The 27,178-nt window shown below is 44.8% G+C and overlaps 2 protein-coding genes and 1 long non-coding RNA gene across 14 annotated transcripts; 1 reads left to right on the forward strand and 2 right to left on the reverse strand.

The window, feature by feature from the left end:
- Positions 1–350: 350 nt before the first annotated feature.
- LOC6538802 (diacylglycerol kinase theta) lies at positions 351–22,542 on the reverse strand. Of its 8 annotated transcripts, none has more exons than XM_043207199.1 (17): positions 22,459–22,542; positions 18,969–19,855; positions 12,785–12,864; positions 12,585–12,687; positions 12,169–12,275; positions 12,016–12,100; positions 11,751–11,951; positions 9,558–11,141; positions 8,753–9,043; positions 8,266–8,695; positions 7,882–8,203; positions 7,363–7,810; positions 6,993–7,268; positions 5,976–6,261; positions 5,748–5,904; positions 5,574–5,681; positions 351–3,378 (listed from the first exon to the last, which is right to left on the reverse strand). In XM_043207199.1, the coding sequence occupies exons 2-17, from the start codon at positions 19,078–19,080 to the stop codon at positions 3,199–3,201; spliced, it is 4,770 nt and encodes a 1,589-aa protein (XP_043063134.1). In that variant the 5' UTR covers positions 19,081–19,855; positions 22,459–22,542; the 3' UTR covers positions 351–3,198. The 8 variants fall into 8 exon arrangements, with proteins under 8 accessions (XP_043063134.1, XP_043063133.1, XP_015049047.1 ...); XM_043207198.1 differs by lacking the exon at positions 9,558–11,141 and having other exon boundaries at positions 7,089–7,268; positions 7,363–7,511; positions 7,581–7,810; positions 22,459–22,531; XM_015193565.2 differs by lacking the exon at positions 9,558–11,141 and having other exon boundaries at positions 3,316–4,631; positions 7,363–7,511; positions 7,581–7,810; positions 22,459–22,533.
- Positions 22,543–23,172: 630 nt separating this feature from the next.
- On the reverse strand, positions 23,173–27,158 carry LOC6538804 (AP-1 complex subunit sigma-2). Of its 5 annotated transcripts, XR_005561788.2 has the most exons (6): positions 27,000–27,157; positions 26,589–26,767; positions 26,369–26,477; positions 26,164–26,301; positions 25,190–25,273; positions 23,173–23,662 (listed from the first exon to the last, which is right to left on the reverse strand). XR_005561788.2 is itself a non-coding variant. In XM_002099281.4 (5 exons), the coding sequence occupies exons 1-5, from the start codon at positions 27,000–27,002 to the stop codon at positions 23,618–23,620; spliced, it is 474 nt and encodes a 157-aa protein (XP_002099317.2). In that variant the 5' UTR covers positions 27,003–27,157; the 3' UTR covers positions 23,173–23,617. The 5 variants fall into 5 exon arrangements, 4 of the variants coding, with proteins under 4 accessions (XP_002099317.2, XP_015049053.1, XP_015049052.1 ...); XM_002099281.4 differs by lacking the exon at positions 25,190–25,273; XM_015193567.2 differs by lacking the exons at positions 23,173–23,662; positions 25,190–25,273 and adding an exon at positions 24,062–24,842.
- On the forward strand, positions 26,670–26,998 carry LOC120322030. Its single transcript, XR_005561789.1, has 2 exons — positions 26,670–26,788; positions 26,857–26,998. It is a non-coding gene; the product is annotated as an uncharacterized LOC120322030 (long non-coding RNA).
- Positions 27,159–27,178: the final 20 nt, after the last annotated feature.

Here is a 27,178-nt window from a genome sequence, read left to right on the forward strand (position 1 = left end):
AAATGTTCTTATAGACTTTAAAGCGACGCTATTGTACATTTAATATTAAATTCCGTATTTGCTTGCGTAGTCTGTTACAATTCAATTAAAAATTTCTTGATCGCACGGCATTTAGGCCCTGATCGCTGTATTTTTTGCGTCTAAATTCAATCTTTGCCTGCACCGAGTTTGTTTCTTAAATGTGGAGCAAAAATGGTGGAGATTTACTTTTGGTATAGAGAAAAATAGTTACTTGTACATTTACGGGCTTTGTAGCTTTGCAGCTGAATCTCATCGATACTGTATCTGCATCTACGACTGCTTGGAGTTTGGTTTCGGTTTTCTGTTTTCTGTTTTTCATTTTCATTATCGTTTTCTGTTTTCTGGCATTCATGAAACAATTTCCTGGGATCTTACAATTAACACTACATCAATGTATGTACTATAATTAGTATTTTTAGTTTTTGCGTTTTTTTTTTGTTTTGTTTTATGGGTAATCATGTTTTGGATTTCTTTGAATAGCATATTATTTAAACTTACATTCTATTTTTGGTTTTTGTTTTCAGTGTTTTGTGTGTTTTCATATTTTGTTTTTTCATTATTTGGTTTTGGTTTTTTTTCATTTTGGTTTTTAAATACATTCAAAAAACGAAACGCAAGGGTGTAAAAAACGATGTGCAGTGTTTCCTTGTTGCGGTTTCTCTTTGTACGAAATGAGGCGATAATAACCAAATCTCCTGCGGGCTGCGATTCAATTTGCTGGGGGCTAATCGATCCAGTTAACGCCAATTTTGGAAGGCGTCCTGGAGGATGGTCCGGATGACGACGCCGCGCCGCCAAAGGACGCCGAGGGCTACGCAATTTGGGATGATAGTGGGTCGAATCGTAAAGCAAAATCATAGTTTTTCTTAATGGTCAAATATAAAAATTGGCTCTGGCGCATGTTTCGTTCAATCCATTGCATAGCCCACGACTGGTGGTTGCGGGCGTGTCCTCCGATCTCTGCCGGATGTGGCTAGAGACGTATGTCACGGAAATCGGTCGAGTGTGCTCCGATTAACCCCTGGCACTGAGCCCCTTAATCGCAGCCGGAGGTGATTTGCCGAACGCAAAGGGTGGTTGTGTTTTTGGTTTTGGTTTCGTGTGTATCGTGTGTATATAAGATCAAACTCCCACCCGTCCGCCCCACACCCCACCCCCCACTAATCCGCACCGGGAATCGAGGGGGACGGAGCCAGGACAGAATGGGCTTGAATTTGGATTTTGGTGAGCACTGCCATGCGATTTCCGTGACCTTTCCATGGCAGTGCGTGTCTGATGGATGGCGGGAAAAACTCTGGTCTGTTCGTGGACATGTGTCTCTCGGTGTGACCTTGTTTGGGCGGCGGACCAGCAGCCGAGTGCGTCCCGCCCTCAATGGTTTATCCGGCACTTTGATGACCGGATCCGGCTATTCCCGCACCCAACTGGGCAACGCCGTCGCTTTGTGTAGTGTGCCAGGGATGGGCCGAGTGCGCAGGCGAATAGCCGCTGGGGCAAGGGATCCGCACTCGACCCTTCCCTGGCCCGCGATGCTCAACTGCTCCTGGTACTAGCACTACATAATACATACATAAATAGTTGGTAGTACCATGTGGCGTGTGGTGTGTCGTTCACATAAGACGTAATGTAAAATTAGTTATAAAACTTTCAAAAATTGTTTTCTTTATAAGCGTTTTAAAGTTGAAATTGTAGTTTTTTTTTCGGATTTTGTGTCTCCTCTGTACTCTCATTCCTCTAGGCGGATTTGATATCCAAAATAAGTTGGTTTTTTTTTGGTTTTTTCTTTCATTTTTTTTTTTTGGTTTCTTGTTTTAGACAAATGCAGGTGAAATACTTGCGATGCCATTGCCTACGCTCGAAAAAATGCATTTTCCTATATCTCGTGGTTTTTCACGTTCTTCTTTCTTTTTGGTGGACGCACAGCAGCGGAGAAAATTCATACCAATTGCACAATCCAAAGGTGTTTTTTTTTTCCCCATTTAATTCAATGGCGCACAGGACGAGCTAGGCCCGTCTGTGGATTCCAATTTAATCGTCCCAATTAGTAGTTAGCCAACTATGCAATTTGCAGCTTTTTCCCCCACTCAAAAGTTTCAACATCGCGATTCGAATCGATCCGATCCACAACATAAAAAAAGTTTCGTATAAATTTTCCCGCATCTGCTGTACGTTTGTATCTTGACCTGGCTGGGTTTTTTTTTCTTTTTGTTATCCTTTTTAACGTTGGTTTCGGAACACTGGGGTTCGCTGGAACACAACATTATTTACCTACTTGGTAATACATAGCATTAGTTCTTTGATTTCATTTTGTTTGTCGTAATTCGGGTGTGCTTACTTGGTTTCAACGCGATTTCATTTAGTTATAACAAACAATTTTCAACAATTTTGTACTTTTTGTTTTGTTTTCTTGGGTTTCTCTAGCTTTAGCTTTACTCCTTCATTTTGTTTTCTGTTTCATTCATCCCTGTTTCTTTTGCACTACTGCTTGCGCTTCTCTCTGTTTAACGGTATCACTAATCGGTTTCTGCTGTCGCTTACATAGGAACAAAACGAGAAGGAACATAATTGAACTTGAATTTGATACAACTTGGCCAGACTATTGCTGAGTGTTTCTCTGTGAATTAAATCTCTTTTCTTTACTATAAATACCCATTATTGTTTAACATTTGTGTTGGATTAGTTACACATCTGCCCGTTGCGCATCTTGCTGCTTTCTACATTCTCCAAAATTGCAAATGGCGGGCGGACAGTGTTGGTTCGAGCTGTTTGAGTTTAACGTACTGATTTCAGACCGTGGAAAGGCGGCCGGGTTTGCTGAGCTGCTTAACTGATCATCTTTCATCTAATCCGATCTAATACCGTGGACTGGGCACTTTATACATGTAATTTTGATTACAGCTTTTGATTTTCGAGTTGCCAGCTCTTTGGTTTTTTTTGTTGGTGTTTTTGGTGTTCAGTGTTGGACTATGGACTGCTGAGATGGCTAGTGGCTTCTGCTTTTGCTTCTGCTTCTGCTCCTGCTCCTTTTGCTTCTTCTGCTGCTGCTTTTGCTATTGGGTGGGGGGATCGGGTGGGCTTTTCGCGGGTGGGTGGGTCTGTGGTCTGTGTGGGTCGTGGGATGCAGTTTGGTTCTGCGCTGGAATTAGCACGTTAAATCAGACGCTCGCTGTACCATATTCAGAAATCCGTGTTGTTCGTACCGCCGTCGCCCTCGGCGCCCTCCCCAGCCACGCCCACTTCGCCCACGCTGGGCGGCAGGGCCAGGGACAGTGGGGGGGCGGCCGAGCCGGCCACCATCATGGTGGGTTCCGTGTTCCGGCGTTTCATTTTCAGCTTGTTCTTTTTCAACATGGTGGCCTGCGGTTAACGGTTATTCATTTGACATTACATTTGTAACGGTGGTATTTAAAGAGAGAGATAGAGAAAGTTTTTCAATTTAAAGCGTCCGGTGCATTGATTAGTTAGAATAATCGAATTTTTATAGATTATAGTTTTAGCATTTGTTCGGTATTCGTGTGATTTAGTGTATTTTCATTTTGGTTGGAGAGAAAAAGAGAGAGTAAGAAAATAGAGCGTTAACGTAAAGGAAATAAATTTCGTTTGCCTTAGCTTAGATTCGTTATAAGTGCTTCAAAAGCTAGCTGAGAAATCAGGCAAAATGCAACGGAACTCAATCAACAAAACGGTTTCGGTTATAGATATTTCGATACTGAATGATGGATTACGTAAGCTTGCAGTTGAGAAACGGAACGGAAACGGAATAAATGGAAATGGAACTAATTTCGATCAAGTTCCTCCAAGCGGGGGGAAATCAAAGAAAATTATCGCATAAAAATTAATCAAAAATGTTGTAGTCAACTTCTAGGCGGTGTGGTGTGTTCATGTGTGTGGCGTGGTGTGGCGTGGTGTACTGAGGTGGATAGTGGTGGCTTCAGTTGGCTAAGTTCAAGTTCAACAGCGGTGGTCACAGTTTTCTTGTGCAGTGGGTGGTTCTTTGGTTGGTTGGTGGGTGGTGTGTGTTTCATCTTGGGTGGTGGTTCAAAGTACTTAGAGCTTGACAGCACCAACTTTTATTTACAGCTATTTGTTGTTATTAACTTTAAACTTTTTTTTACTTTTTGTTTGCTTGTTTATGCTATTTCTCGCCTTTGGAAGATAAAAGTTAATTTGCTTGCGCATTGGAGTTTTGCTCTTGTTTAAATATTCGATTTTTGGGTTTACAATTTGGCCATTTTCTCTGCTGATCTGTTATGGGTTACTTTTCTGAGGGATTATAGAGAGTTATGTGTCTGACTATCTGGTTTCTATGGATTGAAACAGGAGAACCAATATCGCAGGCCGGAAGCCAAGCTCTAGGTGCTGCCAAAGCCGGCAGGTAGCGTCATCGACGCCTCCTTCTCCCCATTCTCGGCCAGCTGCTGCTGCTGTTGTTGCTGCTGCTGCTGCTGCTGCTGCTGCAGTTGCTGCTGCGACTGGGACTGCGGGGATCCCGATACCGACACGGATCCCGATCCGGATCCCTGTTGAGCCACTGAAAGGCTCAGAACCGCCGGCGAGATATGAGGCTCGGTGAGGCGGCGCTTACTCTTCGTTTTCTTCAGCATGGTGGCCTAAATATATAGCGTAAAACACACACATGGTCAACTTCGACATACACACAGGCACATCACACGCACATCAAACAGAGAAACATTTTAGAACGCTACATACACTTCTTCTTTTGCCGATTCCAGTTATTATTTTTTATGTATATATATATTTCTTTTCTTTTTTTTGTTTTTTTTTCTTTTGAGCTGCCATCAACAAATGAAAAATGCAGAATAAAACGTGGCTATTTTACATGGTTAGAGGGGGGTGGCTCGGGGTGTTTCAATTGGTGTGTGCTCTATTAATTAATTACGACACAAGGGACGGGATTTACCAAGGGACAAATTACAAAGTTAACATACAAAACACGCATATCCAACGCACACGCAGACAAAATGTTACATTGCTTCAGGTTCGATGACAATCGGATTTGTTTAAATTAATTATATTTGTTCATTGTCGTTTGGAATTTTAAATTTGACTAAAAGGAATATCGCTCTAGGTTTCCAGTATTTACCAGTACCGATTGTCATCATGTTTTCGTTATTAACAATTACTGTTCGTCTCCAATGCACTAAGGAAATAAAACAACAGGCATTCCCACTATTACGAGTATATCCGAATTGCGGTTGCTCTCTTCGTGCCTATAAGTTTGACTTATGTCTAAATTTCAACTGTCTTGTAAGCTCTGTGGATTTTCACTAAGTTAGTTCTTGTTAGAGGGTGTAATAATTGAAATGAATGGAAAACTAAAAGTGTCGCCCTCGCAATATTCAATAAATAGTTAAGAAAAGCTTTTTTTAGACGTGAACTTAGATGCTTTGTCTGTGTTAACTTAAGTATGAAATGAGGATATGTTTTAAGAAGCCAGCATGCCAGAGAACAAAGAAACATCAGGTACATGCAGGGAATCGGCTAAGTGGAGGCCAAATCCAAATCCGAAAAATCCAAAAATCCACACTTACCTTGAGGGCCGACTTCAGGACGACCACATCGCCGGGACTCTGGATCCAGGGCTCACCGTCCACCTGGACGGGCATATCGGTATTCAAGTGTATCTTGATGTGACCACCCTGCAATTTAAAATTCATACATTAATTACATGGTGTTTAATCTAAAACAAAGCATCTAGTGCTTACCTGAGCTATGCGCATGGCCGTACGAATTCCGGATTGGATTTGACCCAAGTGGACCACGCCCGTCACACCGACCACCTCCAACATGCCATCATAGTGGTTGGGCGTTGAGAACTGGTCGTCCTTGTCGGGACCCCAGGGATTGGCACCGCTGCCCCAGCTGGAACGCAAGATATAATTGGTATTAGCATGCATTTGAGGAATGTAACATTTTAGTAAAACCATATGTACCTTAAAATGTTCAAGATGATGATGCCATCGACGGGTGGCAGTTCGACAATCTTGCCATCGACCTCCAGGCGCAGCTCCTTCTGCAGATCCTTGACAGCCTTGCGACCCACGATCTTGCGCAGTCCCATCTTCACGTAGTAGCCCTTGTTGCGCAGCCGCGAATTGAACTGATTGGGATTCTCCTCACGCGCATTGTGGAAGTCCAGGCAGAGATCGGCATCTATGCCAATGCCAAAGTAGTTGTTCATCACGAAGATCTGAGAGTTATCCTCGTTTTGGGCGCCACCTGAATGGAACGCCAAGTTCGTTTAGTCATCTTTGGTTTACATACTAATTGGATCGAACATCGACACACAGGACATCAAATATTTAACTGACAACATCGAGTTTGATAATATATCCATGGCTTAATTTACCTAATTTGTGGTTGAAACTTGTTGTGTCTGAGCTGATTTACCTTACCTGGCGTTTGTGACATGCAAATCCCTACAAGGATATTTAGTACACATCGAAACTAAACAGCATTTCTCATCAGATACCAAACTGGGCTTGCGGTTTACATAAGGGGTTTTTTGGGGTAATCTTGGGGAGAGACTTAATTTCTGTGCATTTTGACGTACATCTTCTACAATCTTGAACTATTTGGTTCTATTAAATATTTATAGAGCAAGTGTTAAAAATCTCCGTTCCTGCAGCTACAAGTTATTACCAAGTAAAGCTTGGATACATCTCTCAAAAACAAGTTAGTCAAAGGATAGCTTTTGAAATTTACATATGCTACATTTGTACAGCCTAGAATATCTATATTCTCGGTTTGCGTATATTACAGCTTAATCCGGGATTTAGTCAAAGCACAGGTTTAATCACAACACAAATTATAAGGTTCTGGGACTGGGATACTGGGATACACTGGATCGGATAGACTGGATCTTGAAGGGGGTTAGACACTAGACGGGTTTACGAGTATGTAACGTAGAGAAAGAACACACGAACGAAGTTTTGAAAACACCAAATGACCTGATATATCACTCGATGTCAGAGCCGGTAATTGATGATGCTGATTGGTTTGTTGCGATTGCGATAGGTGTGCTTGGTGTGCCTTCTTCTTCTTACCGGTTGTTTGCGAGGGCGCCTTCATGGCCGGCTCTTCGGGCTTATCCTCCGGATGGAAGACAACCGTCCAGCGGTCCAGCCTTATCTCCTCCGCCTCGATGACGTCGCGCAGCAGATTCAGCGGATCCTCACCGCCGGTGTAGCCGGAGCCCCAGCACAAAACGCGAGCCAAGTCGTTGCCTTGAGAGGATTGCGATGGGAAAAGTTAATAGATTTCAAATAATATGATATGATACTAGTTTATCTGGGGTAGAAGGTGGCTTATGTCACTTACCTGTTCCCAGTGGAACAATGGCGCACGGTGGGCTGGAGCACTCCGAGTCCTGGCCCACATTGTCCAGGCACTGCAGCACCCAACCAATGGTGCCATCTCCGCCGCACACCAGAATCTTGTAGTTGGTTATTTGCCGGAATACATACAAACTACGGACATGATGGAGCACAACAAAGATAAGTGGGTGATACCTAGACAGGTGTATAAGTGGAACGTACCCGGGCAAAGGACCGCCATTATCCAGATCGAATACCTGGTAGGGATTCAGCAGCTTCCTGAAGCTGGAGATCAGCTCCAATCCCTGGCAGCCACCGGACTTGACATTGACAAAGACCAGCAGTGGCCGCACATCCGAGGGCACCATGCTGGGCTCGATGTTCGGCAGGAGCAGTACCAGCAGCTTCTTATCCTCGATGATGGTCTCGCGGAGATTGTAGAAGGCGCGAACCTGCAAGCAATACAACCCACATCCCATTAGTTGAGTGGCACGTGGGCATTGCCATATGCTCAGATACCCACCGCCTTCATGGAGTCCTCGAAGGTGAGCACCACGGAGCCGTACTCGTAGTAGATGGGTCCGATGCTGATGAACTTGTTCTCGTCGGTTACGTACTTGTTGAGGATCTGCTCGTAGTTGCGCTGCGAGAGACCGGTGGGCAGATTGCCCACGAACAGCGCGATATTGGGACCATGCGGATCCTGCTTGTGCTGCATGTAGAACCGCATGAGCTCCATCTGGCGAATGGAGTCCTTGCCCAGCTGCTTCATAATATCCCAGGGCCTTTCGTTCCACGACAAAATGCGTTCGGTCACGCCGCGATCGAGCAACACTTCCGAGCACCTGGCGAGGATTATGCATATGGGTTATCGCTGGTTTAAAGCCAACCATATATAAGGACCTACCTGTAGTCCTGTATCTGGTTATCCTGCAGCCCGAACTTGTCCAGGGCATCGCGTATCAAATCCTTAATAACTGTGCTATTATCTACAGGAACACTGACATAGGGATCCTCCAGCATCGAGCACTGCAGCTTGCCGGGGTAGACGCGCACATGGCCGCGATCGCGGTCGTGGAACCGTAGGTATATGGCCGGTCGCTTGCCCTCCAGGTGCACCAGGTTGAGCACGGGCGTGGGATCGAGCATGGGTGTGTCCTCCATGCCGGCGGGTGCGTACAGATCGGTCAGATAGAAGGCCTGCGGATCGCGCGTGATGTGGAATGCCCGCAGGGCGGTGGTCAGCAGCTGCTCCAGCGTATAGGTGCGCTGCACGATGATCACGCGGTACTGCTGGCGTCGGAATGAGTTGTTGCCATCGAACACCTTGATCATCTCTGTGGATTATAAAAGTTTAGGTTTTGCGTTTCGCTAATCCAGAACTCTATGCGCACCTATATCCTTTTCCTCGCGCTCCTTCTCCTTCTTCTCGCGATCCTTCTCCGACTTATCCGACTTGTGACCGGAACCGGAATCGGGTCTATAGTGACCGGAGGAGCCACCGGCAACCGATGCCGCGGCACCAGCTGCCGATGAGCCACCAGCTCCGCCACATCCGCCGCCTCCGCCTCCGCCAACTGCACCACCGCTGCTGGGTCCATGTCCCGATTCGGCTTTGCTGGCCGACTCCTCGTCCTTGAAACGTGGTGTGTCGCCGCTGCTGAACTCCTCGGATATGCTGCGTGCTGTTGATCATGGAAATGTGGGTCAGTAACTGCTCGCATCCTCACTGGGACACACATGGTTTAGTAGCAACAAATGCGGCCTTGGCCTGGTGTTAGATACTTAGTTACGCTCGGAAAAATGTGCATTAAACTATATCTCTTTTTTAAAAAAGGTTCATTATCTCAACTATATATATTTAATACATAATCTTCCGAGGATTTCGCATGCGGTTATGTCGGTGTTAATGATTAGTGGCATTGCAATGTGGGGCGGAATGGTGCGGATGATTAGTGGTACGATGGTTAGCGATTAGTGGGTTATGGCCAAGTGGTTCAACAGAAAACGGGGCACGTGGGACGGGTCAACCAAAAACAAAAACCAAAACATTGTGGTTAGCGCAAACTGAGGTCCTTTGGAAACCCAGATCCTTTCGGTTAGCAGGGACTGAGACAAAGACAAATAGAGAGAGAGAGAGAGAGAGAGAGCGAGAGAGAGAGAGAGAAAGTAGTGAAAGGAGTACGGTTGGCTAGTCACCTCTGCGCTTCTGGTAGCGCGGCTTGCGCCAGCCGACGGAGAGGCCCTGCCGCACCTGGCGGAGCAGTCGGCCCAGGACATGGCCATCGCTGGCGTCACTGGCCCTCGATCGACTGCTGGCCCCGCCGTCGCTGATGTCGCCGGCGAAGGCCACATCATCACTGGCCCCGCTCGGCCGGTCGTCCAGGTAGAGATCATCGAAGCCCACATCGTCGTCCACATCGGTGGCGTCCAGTCGCCCGGCCAGCATGTGATAGTTGTCGTCATACGGATGGTAGTTACCATCCTCATCCTGGATGGTGATCTCAATATTCTGCGACAGCCTGTCCAGGCTGTAATTGCTTTTGCCGCCCACACCGACCGCATTCTTGGGCGATCTCTTCGAGCGTCGGCGCTGGAACAAGCCGCGTCCGTACTTCTTATAGCGCGACACAGCCGCAATGGCCGCCGACTCCTGGAAGGACTTGCTCCTGCCCACCGGCGACAGCTGCAGCAGCGTGGCCGGGGCAGAGGGCGAGGCCGAGGAGCAGTCACTCGAATTGGAGTTGGACAGCGGCGAGCTGAGGGAGCCGCCCTTGCCCTGCGCCTTGTGCTTGGGCATGAGTATCGCTTTGGGCTTGGGCTTCATTTGGGCCAGAGCCCCAGTCTTGGGTTGCTGGCGTCCACCCTGGACGCTCAAGGCATGTCCGGACTTTACCGGGGCAGTGGTGGTGGTGATGTTGGTGGCGTTGGCGCTGTTCCTGGCGGCTGCTGCAGTTGTGGAGCCACCAGGAACATTGGAGGCATTGCTATTATTACTACTATTATAGCTAAGGTTGCTAATCAGATTGAGGCTGCTGTCGAGGTCATCCGTATTGGTCAGCTCGCCGCCCGTGTCCGAGGTCTCGTAGCAGCTTTCCCGCGGCACCGTCTCGCCCTCCGCTTCCGCCTCCGCCTCGGCATCCCCGTGGTAGTCCGTCTCGCTGACGTCCCGCGGCTGCCGACTGCGCAGGGATCGACGTCGCAGGGCCACGTCGCAGTGGTCGTAGTCATCGCTCAGATCGCCACCGCTTATATCACAGACACCGCCATCCACATCGTCTTCATCTTCGCTGGGCGAGAGACCGCCGCCGCCGCCGCTGGAGCCTCTTTTCCGCCTCCGCTTGCCCTGGCCCAGTTTCCGAAAGAGATTCGTGTAGAGCAGGTGCAGCGAGGAGTTGGCCGAGGGCGACTTCTGCAGATTGCCCATCACATTCGACGTGGAGGTGGTGGTCGTCAGCTGCAGGGCGCTGTCCTGCTCCGTGTTCTCCTCCTCGGGCTCATCATCCGGCTGATCCTGGTCCCGTTCCCGCTCCCGATCCCGATCCCGGTCGCAATCTTGCTCCGCCTCGTTGCTCGTCTCGCCGACTGTCAGCGAGGAGGGCGTGGGTGAGTGGCACAGCGAGATGGAGCCACAGGAGGTGGGCGTGGGCGGCGTGGAAAGGAGAAAATGTTGTTTCGATTGCTCGAGCCTTTGCCTGTGGAGCTCGAGCAGCTCCTTCAGGCCCAGGCCCGCTAGCGAACCCGATCCGGCGCCCGGAATGGGGCAGCTCAAATCCGGACTGGCTGCCGGTGGCGCGCCCACACACACACATAGATAGACACATCATCAATCAACCGAAAACGCATATAAAACGCATCCATAAAACCCAAAAGAGAAAAAGAAAAGAAAAGAAAAAACACAACGAAAACTAAATCAAAAATCAAAAATCAAAAAAGTATTGGGAGAATCGAGCAAAATCGTTGGTGGATTTGGTGGAGTGATTGATAGATAGATAGATTGATAGGTAGATAGAGTGATGGTCTGCCATGATCTGAATGAGCTGGAGCGATGTGGTATCTGATCGTTGGAGTTCTTGTACTAGTTTTTTATATTCTTTTTTTTTCAGTGATCGGAGTGTGCACACAACACAACATCGATAGCAACTTTTTGGGGGGGAGAGTGGGTGAGTATTGCTACATCGCTATAGAGGGTGAGTGCGCCGGCCTACACTGAGAAAAATAGCCACCTTTTATGCTTCCTCAATCAGGAAACTAATGAGCTCGATAAAAATCAGTTTAGCTGATTTGAAAAGGCATCATTAACAGGTTTATTATCAGTGTAGGACCTGGCTGATTAGGACTTTGGTTTTGAGAGGGCCAGTGGATCCTGCAGGATCAGGACAATGTACTTACGACACGAGTAGTCGCGCACGAGCGAAGTCTTCGATTTGACCTGGACGCCGATGATGGCCTCGATGGGCACCTCGGTGCGCGGAATCGAGACTGAGTGCGGAGGTAAGTAGATAGGTTGTAGAATACCAAAATTACATTCGGTTGGCAGGTACATGCGACATCCGGCATGGGTCGTCATGCCACACCACTCGCAGCGATAGCCTGTTCATCAAGTTGCAGCATTAATAAATATTACTATGATTTATAATTAATTCAAGTCATTTACCAGTGAGACATTCCGAGGACCAACAGGTTTTCTTGCAGTAAGCGCATTTGGACGTTGATGGAAGATTGCCCTCTCGCCAGTGATGCTGTAATTGGACAATATATCCATCCATTATCCATTGCCGATCCTCACCAGAGCGGAGTTCGCACTCACCTGATGCTTCACATTAAGCAGCTCCTTGCCCGGCACATACGTGGCATTCTCGGTGCAATCGGGCACGGCAAAATCTTGGCACTCAATATGCGCGAAATATTCGCAGACTGCGAAGAGATATATTATTAGATCTATTTATCTACATCTAGAGATAAACAATTGGCTATCCTAAAAACTGGCTGACTAATGTGCAATGATGCATAAACGTAGCATACTTTTATGGCAAACGCCTTGTGAAAATTGGTATTGGTTCTATAGAGAACCAAATGCGCTTGATGACTTGGAACAATGGATCGCAGGTGAACAGAAGTGACTGACACGGAAAACGACTGCTGCGAAAGCCATTATCACAGAGGGGGGAAAATATCACAGAGGAGGACACAGAAGTGGACTGATGTATATATTCTGTCACTTACCTAAACAATGCACCGCTGGCGTTTCATCCAATCGCTTACGGCAAACTGTGCAGAATTTTCTCTTGTGATGAGTTGGCTCGGACCAACAATGGGCAACGGGATTCTGTGCGGAATGGAATGACACATGACAGCTATATTCGTTCTGAATTGTGAATGCCAGCTCCACCGAGCTGCGCCGGCTACGGCTACGGCGTACGTACCTTTATAATACATGGAGCGATGCCGGAACAGGGCGTTACCACGCTGCTGACACATCGTTCGTGAATGATAAAGTTGCAAACTGAAAGTGGAGGAGATGTGTGGTTATGCAATGGGCTGGCAGAAGTTCACAAGTTATTTCAATGAGATCACAATGTCGAGTGCTTTTCTAAAGGGAACCGGCTGGTGCAACACTGCGTATACGTAATATCATTCAGTATTAGAAATATATGAAAATATTGCGTATACGTAATATCATTCAGTACTTGAAATATATGAAAGTATTGCGTATACGTAATATCCTTCGATATCAGAAATATATGAAAATATTGCCTACGTATCACTCAGTAATAGGAATATATGAAAATATTGCGTATACGTAATATAATTCTGTATCAGATATATATGAAAACATTACGTATACGTAATATCCTTTAATATCAGAAATATAATATATAAGAATATTACGTATACGTAATATCTCAAAATAGTTTACATTTTAATAGCTTACTTTGCAATAATATGTGTTTATAGAACTTTATGTACTACAGTTCTGTTAATGCTTTTAAGACAAGTGATTTCTGGTAGATAGTTTTCAGACCTGTGTGCAAACTGCGTGCTAAATGGGCCCCTGGGACCCCCCTTGCGCTCCACCGCTGCATGCAACCGCAAAGTCACCGCGTCATTGGTAGCCTGCATGCCATTCATAGTTGCCGAGTTCACGGACGACGGCACATTCATTGAAGTTGGCCGCAGGGCGCCAGAGGGGGCGTGGCAGGGGGCGACGCAAGTGGCAAGCTCTGAGCTAAGTGGCCAAGGTAATGGAACCAGCGTGAGTAGAGGGACGCTTGGGGGAGGGGGGCACACTGCACAAAGCCCGACTGCTTAGCTCCCTCTCTCACTTGTGCCAGATAGCTAAGCCCGCTCTCTAGCCATCCCGTTTCCCCCCAGCACCTGGACTAAAAGTTAACCCCACAATGCACAGAAGGGTAGATGCTTTTGGAACAGATATGGGAAGTTCTTGTGATATGATGAAATTGGAACCACTTTTGAGAAAATGCAAAGCAGTGCACAATCTTGTTTTCCAAATTGAGTATATGATATTTACAGATCCTTTACTTCACAAAAGATCAAGTTTCTGAGCCTTTATATGAAAGTTAAAATTTATGTATAATACATGTATTTTAAAGTCCTAAGGCATCTAATGGCAACTTTTTTTATGATATCAGCCAAAAATGAAAACGCACTGCTTCCCCTTCAGCCACAACAAAACGTATGCATTTATGCTCTCGTTTTGTGTGCAGCAATCTTAACATATTTTTAGCCCGCCGTAAAAGTTGTATTTACACATAGACAAAAGTCGGGGCGGTGTACACAAACAAACACTTGCTGCGTTCGTGTGTATGTATGTAAATGCATAATTATCGCTGTGTGTGCAGAGGGGGAGTGGCACGGGGGCGTTGGGTGGTTTGCGTTTGGCGTTCGGCGGTTGTGAAAAGAGAGAAAGCTGAAAACTAGGCCGCTGACCTGAGGCGCAGTGCTGACGTCATGAATGAACTCGTGAATGTGCTTTAGTTTTTGGCCCGTTTTATAAATAAAACAGCGGGCAGTCGTCAAGCAGTGCAAGCAGAGCGAAGAAGAGAGATGGAGAAGGACAAACGTGACGCTCGCTGCAGTTGCGAATGCAGAACATAACTGTAGTTCTCCCAGCCAGCTGTCTCGCTCTATCCGAGGCTTTTCCTTGTGACTTTCTTCAAACTGTTGTTGTTTTGTTGCACGTGCGATGGGTGGTAGATGGTTGGGTGGTTGGGCGGTGGTGGTGTTATTGCAGAAGCAACAGCTGAGCATGTATACGCCCTGTGGGTCAGCGCTTGAAATCGGTGTATTTTTTCCCGTTTTCGGTACTTTCCACTTTGTTGCATGCCTGCATTATGTATACCAGCAAAATTTGTGTGCTTTCTCTCGCTCTCTCTCTCTTCCTCCTTTTACCGTTTTTTGTGTAGATAAGCATAAGCAGACAAACAGCGATGCCAACGCATGGGGAAATTTTCGAAATGCTTTTCTTTCTGCTTGCCTTGTGTGCGTGTGTGTGTGTGTGAGGAAATTTTGGGTTGGAAACTCAACACACTTTTACTTTTACTTCTCTTCGCATTTCCTTTTTCCCTTCGCCCAAAGCAACAAAACCAAGAATAACAAAGGAGAACGAAGAAGAGGCAGAGCAAGAAGCAGCAGCATAAAGCCAAATTTAAAGCACACACCAATACACATGCATGCGTGAGAAAAGGACGAAGCAGGAGGACAAATCGAAGGAGGAGAAGAGGGGGAGTTGGAGGTTAGGGACAATTGAATACGCACAAGTTGACATGCGTAGTGCGTGAAGAGGAAGCACAATTAAAATTGATATTTGCCCAGAGGAGAGTTATACAATTCAATTGAGGTGTAGCCAAAATACACACACACACACACTCACACATCTACATGCCAAAAGCAGGAAGAGAGGCTAAAGAAGAAGAAGAACTCCTTGAATTAAAAATAGCTGGACTTGCTTAATAATAAATAAGCGCACACATAAACACATTCGCAAAGAGACAGTTGGATGACGCATATCAAACACGCATAAATCAAAATCCCCGAAATGTCTCTGCACAGCGAGAAAAGTGGGTCAAAACATGCAAATTTAAAATAAAACAGATAACTTTGAACTGAACCACTTTGTTTGCTTCAAACTTGTATTTTTAAAAAAAATTTAGCATTCTATAACCTGAATTCTATTATACAAGCATAGTTTTATGACTTGAATATTCATTTAATTTGCTAGCAATCTCTTCTTGATTGAAATTAAGTAAACTATTTCTCCAGCAAATTGCAAAATATTTTTAACCACCATGGAAAAAGGAAAATGCAAGTTTTTCCATCACCTAACATAATTTCAGGTAAGACCAGCTTTAAACGTGTTATATCTGTATATTTCTGTATTTTGCCCTGGTTAACCGACATTTAATCGTTCTTGGCTTGATTTCATTAGCGTCGGAAGTGCTTTCCACTGAAGATTTTTCCGGCTGGCCTGCAACGTCAGCATTGCCCTTCCTCTTTATCGCTCTTTCGCATTCCCCCACTCCCCCGCTCTGTGCGATGATCCAGCCAAGCTGACGACCCCGAAAGTCTGTTTATTATACTCTAACTGCGCGGGGTATATATGTATATAAATAAGATGTGTTTGGTCTGCACAACATGATTGAAAATGGCTGTGAGTAGATCACTTTCTGTGGATATATTTTATATTTAATATAAACCATCTACATTTTATATGAGTTTTATTAATATTTACACTGTTAATTACGTATAGGAGAACCATGTTATAGCGTATTTTTTGATCGCCGCGAAGGGCTGCCCTTTGTTGCTGCTGCCGTTGTTCTCCATTCACTTTGGTTATGAATGAACAGCGTCGACAACGAGGCAATTAACAAGGCAAATCCCCCTTCCATTCATCACCCCCATACCAAAAACGCCAGCCCCACTCCCCACCACCTCACCACCCCATGCCCCACTTGGTTTTCGGTTCCGCTGGCATCGTCGTCATTTTCCATGGCGGCCATTGATGACGCACTTTTAGCCCTTCGCTGCTATCGGCAGGGGCACCTCACTCGGATTCAGATTCGGATCCGGATCGGTGGGGAGTGGGGAATGGGGTTGCTTTGGTTTGGGTTTGGGGCTCGGTGTTGCATTGAGGTGGATGGTTCATGGCTACCAGCACAAGCTACAAGCTGCCGGCTTGTAGATATTCCAAGCTAAGGCAACCAACCAACCACCCACAATCCACACTCACACTCACTCCCCTCCCGCAGGTCATGCATCCAATTTGATTTGGGTGCGCACCTGCTGCTCTTGTTGCAGTCCGCTTCTTCGCTTCCCCTGGAAAACCAATTGAAAATTCGCCTGCGGCCTGCGCTGCATCTGTGTGTGTGTGTATGCGTGTTTTTGCACAGTGTAGGAGAGTGCATTTCGCATTTGACCTACTTTCGAGATTCAGAGATTCAGAGAGCCTGAGCTCTATTTCTGGCACTTTTCTGGCCAAGTGCGTGGGCAGCTGCAGCTCCAGCTCCATCTAGAGTCCAATTGGATGTGCAACTCATTTATGACGAATATTCGAATCATCTGCCCACTTAGGAACGACGCCTCTGCACTATTTTACATTTGGCTGGCCAACGCGGCGTATGCTTAATGAGTGGCCAAGCAACGCCCAGTGGTATGCAACACACACTCTACATATGTATGTATGTGCCACACTCCTCATACAATGGGTATATGGTATGCCTGCTCAATATAAATACGCCATTAAAACAGCGCCAAAATGCACTGAAAATGTCATAGGCAAGTGCAAAGAAAACAATGAGGGAATCTTGGCATTTTTGACTGCCAGACGGGCAATAATAAATTCGCCAAAATTGCAGCTATATGGTGGAATAAGCGAATGAGTGCAATTATGGAATCTTAGAGATACAAGCTTTTATGATCCCTCGCACTGGCCATTAAAGTGCTCTGAACAACAAGCCATGGTCCGCTTAAGAAGACCAAAAAGATGTAAACAGCTGCGCCTATAAATGGGCATTCATTACTGCATCGTTTGTAGTTTGTTTTCAAAAACAATTGTGGCATTTCACAATATATGTTTAATTATGGCGAGTGCTTCATGTGTAAATCACATACCTTAAGAAGATCAATGAAATTACTCATTACACAATTGCATTTAAAAATCTGTAAGTATGCATTACAGACATTATATTTCGCTTGATCCATTTTAGTTAATAGATAATAGATAATAGTGCTAATATTGACAATAAGAATGGTTTTTGAGGCACCAACTGGAAAACTGCGAAGTGGCAAAAGTGTAAACAACTGAGGCCGCATAAAATGGCAAGCGTTAATCGCGATAATTATAATAATGGCAACAACCAGAGCCACAAATCCCGAGAACAAAATGGCACAAATAAACAGAGGAAAAGCGTAGAATATTCATCATGATGCCGATGCCAGGCGCCTAACACACTTCCCATTGGGAGAGTCTAGTGGCCACAGTTCGATGGATTCCGCATCCGATTTGGTTCCTGCCGCGTCTTGAATCGCGCTGGGCGAGTGATGTGCTCTGTTTCATAGATTTCCATGGCAATGGCACATATGTATGTATATGTACATATATAAGAGCCCATACATACATACATACATATATATACACACAGCGAATCGGAGCTGTCTATGACGTCGTTGGCGCTCCGCTCACGTCACGGCAGACACGGCCAACAGCCGCACAATTTGGAAAAGTTCAAACGCGCACACTTATCGGCCGCAAATAGCCCGATGATGCCGCCCCTATACTCTATACTACACACCACATCTAGATGCTGCCCCTGGCGGAGCACACAAACTATACGATCTATACGTTATATAGAATCTATACGATCTACACGATCCGTAGAATCCACACAAGGCGTAGATGACCAATTGGTCATGTGGCGATGACGTCGGGTCTGCCGATCACTCTGCACGAGGGGAAATTGTTTAGTTTCACAGGGAAAACGCATACGCCAATTGGTTTATCTTTGGTTCTGATTATCTAGATTTCCCAATTTATCTATCTTATCTTCTTTCCAGTGTCAAGATACCCTGAAGTTCATTTATAATATTACAAAGAAATTCGTAGAATTTATACTATTTAAAATAAAATTGTAGAAATAATGAAGTAATCATGATAAGATCCCTCAGCTTCTCTATTCAGTGCAAGTGCAAGATTGTGTACCCACAAACGCCTCATCATCAGCGGCCGCATTTCCATTCCAAGTTTATGGCAATTTAAAAAGTATTTTCAAAACTAGACGAAATGTATTTTTACATCTGCCGCTGGCGTTGAAGATGTTCGATGATTTGCGTGCTGCGTTTTCTCGCTTCTGTTTAGTGCCCATTAATTACAACTTGAGACTGAATTGAGAACTGATGGACGAACTCAAATTCGGTGGAATTGTGATGCACTATTGGTAAATTTTCAAGAAAGATGTTGTTTCATAAATAATGTAGATTGAAGGCAAGACTATTCCAGAGATATATTCCGTTGTAAGTTCTTAGATTTTCCTTTCTGATTAAGTAAGCCTGTGATCTCATTGAAAATATGTTAAGTACTAGTTGGGTGCTTACCTTCGCAGATATATCCCTGCTGGATGAGGCCCCAGAGCAGATCCGAGCAGTGGTGACAGTATGTTGGCTTATGAAATGTCTTCTTCACGAATGAATGCCCACCATCCGCCATTTTGTTTGCCTGTGTCCGCAGCCCGCCCCACTTCCTGTCCTTCTTCTGCTTCCGGTCTATCCTGCGCCTCCTTGTGCTGCCTTATGCCTTATGCGTTGCGGGTTGCTCCTTGTGCGTCGTCCTGCTGGAGGATGCTGTTGCAGTTGCAGTTTGCTGTTGCGCTTGCAGCGGCAAGGTCTCTCGATGTTGCAGTTATATGAGCAGTAATCGCGGCTGCTGCGAGTGCAGTGTGTGTTGCAGTTGCAATGTCGCCTGCTGCTGTGTAGATGGGCTATTTCGAAGTGGGATTCTGGCGGTTTGGCAACTTAGGCCGCTGCTGCCGGTGCGGGCGTCGACGCCAGCTGAGGCAGCGCTGCCGCTGTACCAACCGAGGGCGTTCGATAGGCGTGGGCGTGGCAGGACTGCTCCTTCTGATCCTGCTGCTGATGTTGCTGCTCCTGGTGCTGCTGATGCTTTTCCGACTTTTCCTGTTGCTGCTGACAAAAGCGATGCGATAGTGACGACGGCGAAAGTGACGGCGACGACGGCTGCATTTTCATCCATTGGTCAGGTAGCGGCTCCCTTATCCGGACATTTGCTTGCCGGGATCGGTGTTATTCCTCGCTTTTGAACTCTATTTATCCTTAGTAGTTTCTATATACATATTGGCTATGTATCATATTTGTTTGGATTCATATTCATGCATCTTTGGTTTTGGCTAAGCGTTTTCGTTTATAACTTTCTTTTGGTGGTGAGTTTTTAACTGTTTTAATTATTTACAATTTCTGGCGCTGCACTAAACAAAAAATTTGATTAATTGCTTGTTGGAAATTTTCTGCATTTATGTGTGCCATTTGAAATATATACGCATATATGTATGTATGTATATTCCAGTTGAATTTTGTATATAGCACTGCACACAGTCGCGGACACACACGTAGGCACACTTCACTCGGCGGGCGGTCTTCACTTTACTACTACCGAAAAGGAACAGTCGCAGCAGAAGCAGCAGCAGCAGCAGCAGCTCGGAAAATGTTTTTCTTCGACTTCGCTCGTTCCTTTGCTTTTCCACTTTCCGCTTTCCTGCGCTGATACGTGGGCGCCGCACACCCCAAAAGAAAAAACAGCAGAGCCAAAAAATGAAAGGAAAACGTTTCCCGATAATAAAATCCACAAGAGCGGGAGTTTCCACAGGGAAATGCGAGAGAAAGAGAAAGCTAGCGAGAGCGAGTGAGAGAGAGTGGGCTGCGCGAGAGAGAGAAGGCACGCGTCATGCGTGGTGAGTTGGGTAAAAAAGTTCCCAGTATTTGTGGAGCATCATAAAAAAGTAGTAGACATCAATATAATAATAGAAGTGGCAAAAATATGATATCAACAGCGTGTACCGCTGGGGAAAAGAGAAAGGGAGCCACAGGGAAAAGGAGAAAGAGAGAGAGAGAGTGGGAGAGAGAGAAAGAGAGGGAGCTAGAACAAACTGCATTGCTTCAGTTTCCCCCATCCAAGGCGATTCTATCAATTTCCATAGCTGCGGCGCCCTCAAGTATGCAACATGTTCTGCGATGAACCAATTACCACCGCCACCCACTTTCCCAGCACCACCCCACTCCCAGCCCTCCAAAAGAGCCACCCACCGCCAGCGGGTATGGCCAAGGACAATCCAGTCAAACATTATATCATACAGGTCCTAATAATAGACGGAAACAAAGGTAACGACACTTGAAGTTTTCAACTTGATGACAATAAACGATAGCTAACGGAAGGCGCACAAATCCACATTGTGTGTATACGCAAAGTTAAGGTCGGCATAATGGCCCTCGAGCGCAAGGATCTTGGTCCTTATTTAGTGTATGCGACTTAACATGTTTTCAGCATTGATTTTCCATCAAGTTATGTCCCAAGCTCATAATACTATAACAATCTATGCTGACAATAACTCCTACATTTTAGTTGGATTTCTAGTTCCCTATAGAATAACTCATCTTAAGGCATTGTTTATGCTCTGCACAAAATTATAATAATTATAAAAACTCAAGGCAGATAAATTTAGTTTATAAAGCCAAGTAATTATGGAACATACAAGCTTGAAGCTGAAGGAGTACTGCGAACTTGAGCAATCAGTTGTGAACTTGGACTTGACGGTACTATTATTTGTACCGCAACTGTGAGTGTGGAGCCAGCCTGACGACGTGGAATGTCCAGGACCCGTTTCCCGTGTCCATATATCCTGGCCACCAGGCGATGTCCTGGCGACATGCGCACTCCGGAACCCACCACACACTCGCTCGCCCCAAACTCAACTCCACCACGACGGAGCGGTTCAACGAAAGTGGCCAAGTTTAAGGATAAATCACAACGAGCAATATTTTTGCAACAAATGCGACGAACGGAACGGGAGGAGCAAGTTGCGCGGGGGGGCATGGTGGGTGATGAAAACTTTGCGGCTTTGCTTTTCTTAGGGAAATTATTGTTTTGTTTTGGGCTGTGCGAAGCAAGCAGCAGCGGCAGAAACAAAAAAAAAAAATGGAAAATTATGGATGCTAATGGGGGGCCCAAAAAAAGCGAGATATATAGATTTCAGAGGCTGTGTATACACACACACTCTACTACAACTGTAGACAAAGCAGCCGTACTTCGTACCCACTGGGGCCGTGGTGGCGCCCACCCAGCCCACTGTTGCCCCCCTCTGGACTTGCCACCCACCACCCACTTTTCCCACCCAATGCTGCGCGCTTCGCTCTTTTCGGGCCGCATGAGCAAATCGCAATAGATAGAGAATTTTTTTCTTTCTTTCTTTTGCTGGCGCGGCTTGATTCCTTGCCACCACATATATATGTACATACATGGTATATGTATGCGAATATATATGTATCTGAACGGAGTGCGTGTGGCCTTGTCTTTTTTCATTTTCATTGCTAATCACACGAAGGAGTTAATTTGTTAAAACATTTCGGCTGGGGAAATGTTGGGCCTGGAAAACTCTTGGCACTTGGCACATATGACAACGTAATTTTCACGCGCACACACACACTCGCGATTTTGGAGAGAGAAATTTTATGTACCATACATTTTTGAAGCTGCAAAATTTTGCACATTCAATTTTCACACTGCCACTAATGCTGCTAATGCTACTGCTTCTGCTGCTGCTGCTGATGATGATTTTCCATTCGTTTTTCTTTTTTTTTGTAGCCGCACTTCAGACTTTTTTTTCCATCACCGGATGGAAAATTTTCACACGCACAGCAATCGAGCTGAATCGAGTTTTTCGCGAGTTTTCAGCGTGATTTCCCCCGAGTTTTCCACGCCGTTTGTGCACTTTTCCGCTGCGATTGTGTGAGAATTTTCCTGTGTGCTGGCTATGTGGAAATGGAAATCCAGTGAAAATCCGCAACCGTTACGTACGGAAGAGCACACCTAGCTGCTGTGTGTGCTCCGCTGAAGACGATGGTGCGCTCTGCGGACGGGTCTGCAACTTTCTCGCAGCGCAGCGCCTTTATCGCTGCCTTCGCCGCTGCTCCGCCTGGCGCTCTCGCTGCGTCCCGCTCGCACGCGCCGTGGGCCCAGTCGCGCCCTCTCGCTCGACGGTGAGTGTGTTGAGTTCGCCGAAATTCCTGTGTGCGTGCGAGCCCAACAACAAACAGGGGGAAATTTTTGGGAGCTCCCGTTAGTGAGAGCGAACCAGCTCGCTCTCGCTCTCTCGCTTGGCAGGCAGGATGCTCTCTGGCGCCCGCCCCCCAAATAAAAATGAAATCAACAATTTGTTGGTCGGCGAGCTGCCAACTTGGCCCCAAAATAAATGTGGCCAAGCTAAGGAAGGAAATTGGCCGAAGAAACAACCTTCATTTTAAATTAAGGTTTTATTGAAGCTAACAAACAAATTGTACTTACTGAAAAGTATTTATTTTTACGCCCAAAACTTACCTTCGTTAATGACTGATTGAGTAAGTTACAAAATATATCCAATTGAAATTATCTTATATAAAATATCTCACAAAAACTAACTTTCCAAAAATCATTGCCTACTTTTGTGAGTGGTTACATGTCATAACAATGACTTACCCAACTAAATAGCTTAAACACAGCGTTTAAATTATCTGAAATATAGAAACACTCACGTTCGATACGATTTTTTATTTGCAGCAAGGAATGCATAAAGTAAACAGAGTTTTAATTACTTTGGATACAGCAATTTGCATATATTTATAGGGCTTTTAACTTACAACTAGAGAGTTGAGCACACCGTCGATAAATCGAATCGCTTTACCTTGCTTATCATTAAGTTAATCTTTACAAATATGAATGTGTGTGAGCAACCGATATTGCTGCTTTTGTGAAATAAAATGTGTTGCAAATTGCATTTGCCAAGCGAAATTAGGAATAGGTTTTACAGCACTCTATACACAATGTTTTTATGCTGACACAGGGTGGTTAAATTATAATAGAACCGATATACTTTTGGGTTACGTTGAATACAGATACACGCATACAATTAAGGCGACTTTAAATGGGTTCAATAGATAATGCCCTTCTGGGTTTACTTTTGGGGTCACTTAGAGCCAACTTAGCCCAGGCCGTGATCGTCGAAGAAACTCTGCGGGGTCTCATCCTGGAAAGGGAGAATGCTTAGCTTCAGTTACGTGATCTATACTTTACAGGTAACTGGGGGTAAGAGGAAACCAAATAAAAGCATCGATACTGGGGGTTACCCCTCATAAATAGACTATGAAAAACGGGTAGTAAGTAGTAGCAACTAAAAAACAAAAGGACACCAAACGGGTGCGCTAAGCCAGACAGATAGGTAAATAGACAGTTTGGAGGCAGTGGAGCTGAGAGATCAGATCAGTGGAGGCGGAACAAAGTGGGCGTCAAGAGGTCAGAGCAGTCAAATGGGTCAGTGACAACAACAGCAAAGACAACAATCAAAACTAAATGTATACAAAGACACTAAAAAGAAACTGAGGATCACCAGGTCTTACCATTTTCATATAGCATACGAGTAGTACAATTAGATTTGTTTCAAAAATACTTGGTTTTTTATTTTAACTTGTTTTTCTCAGTTACAAAACACAGAAAATTTGGCTAAAACGTACAACACACATACATAAACATATATATATATATTTACTTGTAGATATAGATAAACTAGAGTTTTTATTCGGTTACCACTAGGGGATGATTATTACAATTTTCAATTATATATCGTTCTCATTTTATCAACATTAAAGCTTAGATGTTTCTATTGTAAGAATAGTATTGCATATATTTCCCACTAAATTAGTTATTGCCCATTTGGTGATTGATTGGAATGATCTTTCGATTATATAATGTAGATAGAAAGAGGAATATTAATTCAGTTCAGGAACCCCAGGTGGGACTACGTGAGGTTGGCTTGTTTTGCATGAACTTAGCTGAATCTATTGTATCTGTGTGTGAAATTTACGAGAAAAAGAGTGTATGGAAAACCACATGCCAGATGCTCTGATGTTACTATCTAGTATTATTGCTTTTTGGCGCCTCACGCTGTTTGGCGTCTTCTTGCTTATCTGTTTTTTCAGCGTTTCAGTGCTGTACAACAGCCAAATCACACACAAGTGTTGAGGAGTGGATGGAGCAGTGTTGTAAAGTGCCAAGTGCAGCACACGTTATCGCTGGGGGGTGTAACTGTGTGTGTTATTGTGTGCTTGCTGTGTCTGGGTGTGCGTGTAATATCAACTACATAAGTTCTAGGGTGTTCTAGTTCTTTAGAGGAGTCCAATGTCTCTTAAAGTGCCCTCAACGGCTTCGTCCTGGAGTACAGAGAATAAGAACAATAAGAACGAGAAGAGTAGAAGGAAAGAGAGTAGTAGTGGTAGTACGAGTAGTAGTTGTGTAAGTGTAAGTAGAATATGTCCAAAAAAGAAACCAATTTCGATCTTGTTTTGATTTTCTTTCATGTACGGCACAACTTGGAAACACGAAATGCATATTATATGGATGAACATCACAGCGCAGCGCGGGGAAGGCAGGGGAATGGAAGCTGGGCAATATACACAAATATATATATATATACAGCTGGACGAAGGTTTGACTGATCTGACCTATCGACTCTCCACTAACTCTTTGCAGATCGGGAATATAACTTTATGTTCTTTACACTGGTTCTTTGGGATTGGGATTTCTTTTCTTCTTGGTATTTATTTATTGTTTTGATTGATTAGTTGAGATACTCATTGAAGTCCTGTGGTGGTTGTTGGTGGTGGTAGTAGTTGTGTTAACATCGATATATGCAGTGGCGGGTAGGGTAAGCGTTAATAATAACAAGAGAGAGGGTACATGGGTTACACATTTATATATGGCTTATGGTATGGCAAGAATATGTTTAGTTCAACATTGTTTCTAGTTAGTAATTCATCTACAAAGGTCATGCATAATAAACAAGCCAACTACGATCGACATCTTGCTACAATTCGGGTTAGGAGACTTACAAAAGTTACGGTCACAAAATAAACACAAGCTACAAATTGTACTATAAATGGCAAACAAGGTTTTAGTTTTAGTTTAACTGCACAGCAACATCTATGGCAAGTTCAATACTGTGGCGATTAAATATTTCCTGGTAGATTCTCACAATTCACAATTCGTTTTCGAGTAGGCAAGTTTCGGAACTCAGGACGGCATGCAAATAAACAAAATCGAATGAATGCGTGTGTGACAACTGAGGTGGTTTACATCGGATTCGGAACTTAAAGATAATGACAACGCTGCTGCAAGGACACACACGCACACTGGACTTAGGATCTATTGCAGCGAGTAAAAGAACTCTTCTTGCTTTGAGTTGTTAGAGGTGGTTTGTTTATAGAGATTAGTTTTGATTGCAAAAATTAGAGAAATAAGAACGAGAAGTAAGTAAGAGTAGAGTATAAAGAGAAAACCGTGATTTGATGAGTTATGACATTGTAAACGTTATAGATAGGCATAAAAATATAGATGCAAACAAACACTAACGAGGTAACGAAACTAAAAACCATCAAGTTGAATAAATATATAAAACAATTAACAATATCCGGCATAGGTAGAGTGACACAACCGTTTTAGGCATTACAGATCATATGTCTCGGGTGTACTGACCTCTTGGAGCAGATCCTGCGAGGCGATCGCCTTAAGTACGTTCTTTTTTGACGTCTCCTGGATCTCGCCGCCAATAAGCAGCTCATCCAGGATAAAGTATGCTTTTTCAAAGTTAAAGATAATGTCCAGCTCGCAGACCTGTTTAGCAAATGGAAAATATGACACTCTTTATCGCTTCCATAGCAAAACGGTGTTAATAACTTACGCTGCCAAAGTACTTATCCAACAGCTCCACGTAGCGATGAATGATCTCCAGTGTCAGCAGTTCGTTGTCGTTCTGCTCGATGGCGCAACAGAAATACAAGCTTGCATATCTATAAGCCAACAAACGTTAATGTTTAAATAATTATATTTCTGTGCACAGCTTTTATTTAACTAACTGACAACCTTTTGCTGGTTAAAGAGTATTTGATAGCATTACACACCTTTTGTAGACAATCTTGCAGTCCTTCCACTCCAGAAAGGAGCACATTTTGGGCTTGCGGGCCAGTATCGTGGTGACCAGTTCCCGGGTGATCTTCTTTTTCACCTTATCCGGATAGGCCATGTACCACTTTTGTAACCGCAGCTTGCCCTGCCGACTGAACAGCAGCATGAAAAGCATCTGGAATAAGGTACCAAGCTCGTAAGTACAGAACGTTTATTGATTTAACGATTTGAATTAAATTTTCACATCTTTTTGGGCCAGCGAAGCTCTCAATTTCCACTGACACAGTCATCGAGCACCCCCACCAACACACACACATGTACACCTGGAGCCACCGCTTCATCAACACACAAATTTGATTCGATAACGAAATAAATCACTTGTTCGCCGAATTTTTCTTAAGCCTTACCATTGACTTTTGTTTTCCTCTGTGTGGTTAAGTTTTTCCGTGGGCTGGGAGTAGAAAATATATGGAAAAACCTTATTTTTCCATGCAGCCAGCGAGCAAAACACACATAGAAAGTTCTTCTTCATGCACTGCTGCCATTCGCAATGCACCTGCCGACGTGTTTAAGTGAATGCCATGTA

Source organism: Drosophila yakuba, chromosome 3R (assembly GCF_016746365.2).
Source record: "Drosophila yakuba strain Tai18E2 chromosome 3R, Prin_Dyak_Tai18E2_2.1, whole genome shotgun sequence".
NCBI classification, from domain to species: Eukaryota; Metazoa; Arthropoda; class Insecta; order Diptera; family Drosophilidae; genus Drosophila; species Drosophila yakuba.

Coding starts and splice junctions, on each gene's coding strand:
- LOC6538802 (XM_043207199.1), bottom strand. CDS start 19,080: ATGGCGGATGGTGGGCATTCATTCGTGAAGAAGACATTTCATAAGCCA. Junction 6,262..6,992: donor GACATCGAGTGATATATCAG/GTCATTTGGTGT, acceptor CGTTCCATTCAG/GTGGCGCCCAAAACGAGGAT. Junction 5,682..5,747: donor CGGCCATGCGCATAGCTCAG/GTAAGCACTAGA, acceptor TTTAAATTGCAG/GGTGGTCACATCAAGATACA.
- LOC6538804 (XM_002099281.4), bottom strand. Junction 26,302..26,368: donor TGGATAAGTACTTTGGCAGC/GTAAGTTATTAA, acceptor TTTGCTAAACAG/GTCTGCGAGCTGGACATTAT. Junction 23,663..26,163: donor CGCAGGATCTGCTCCAAGAG/GTCAGTACACCC, acceptor CTCCCTTTCCAG/GATGAGACCCCGCAGAGTTT.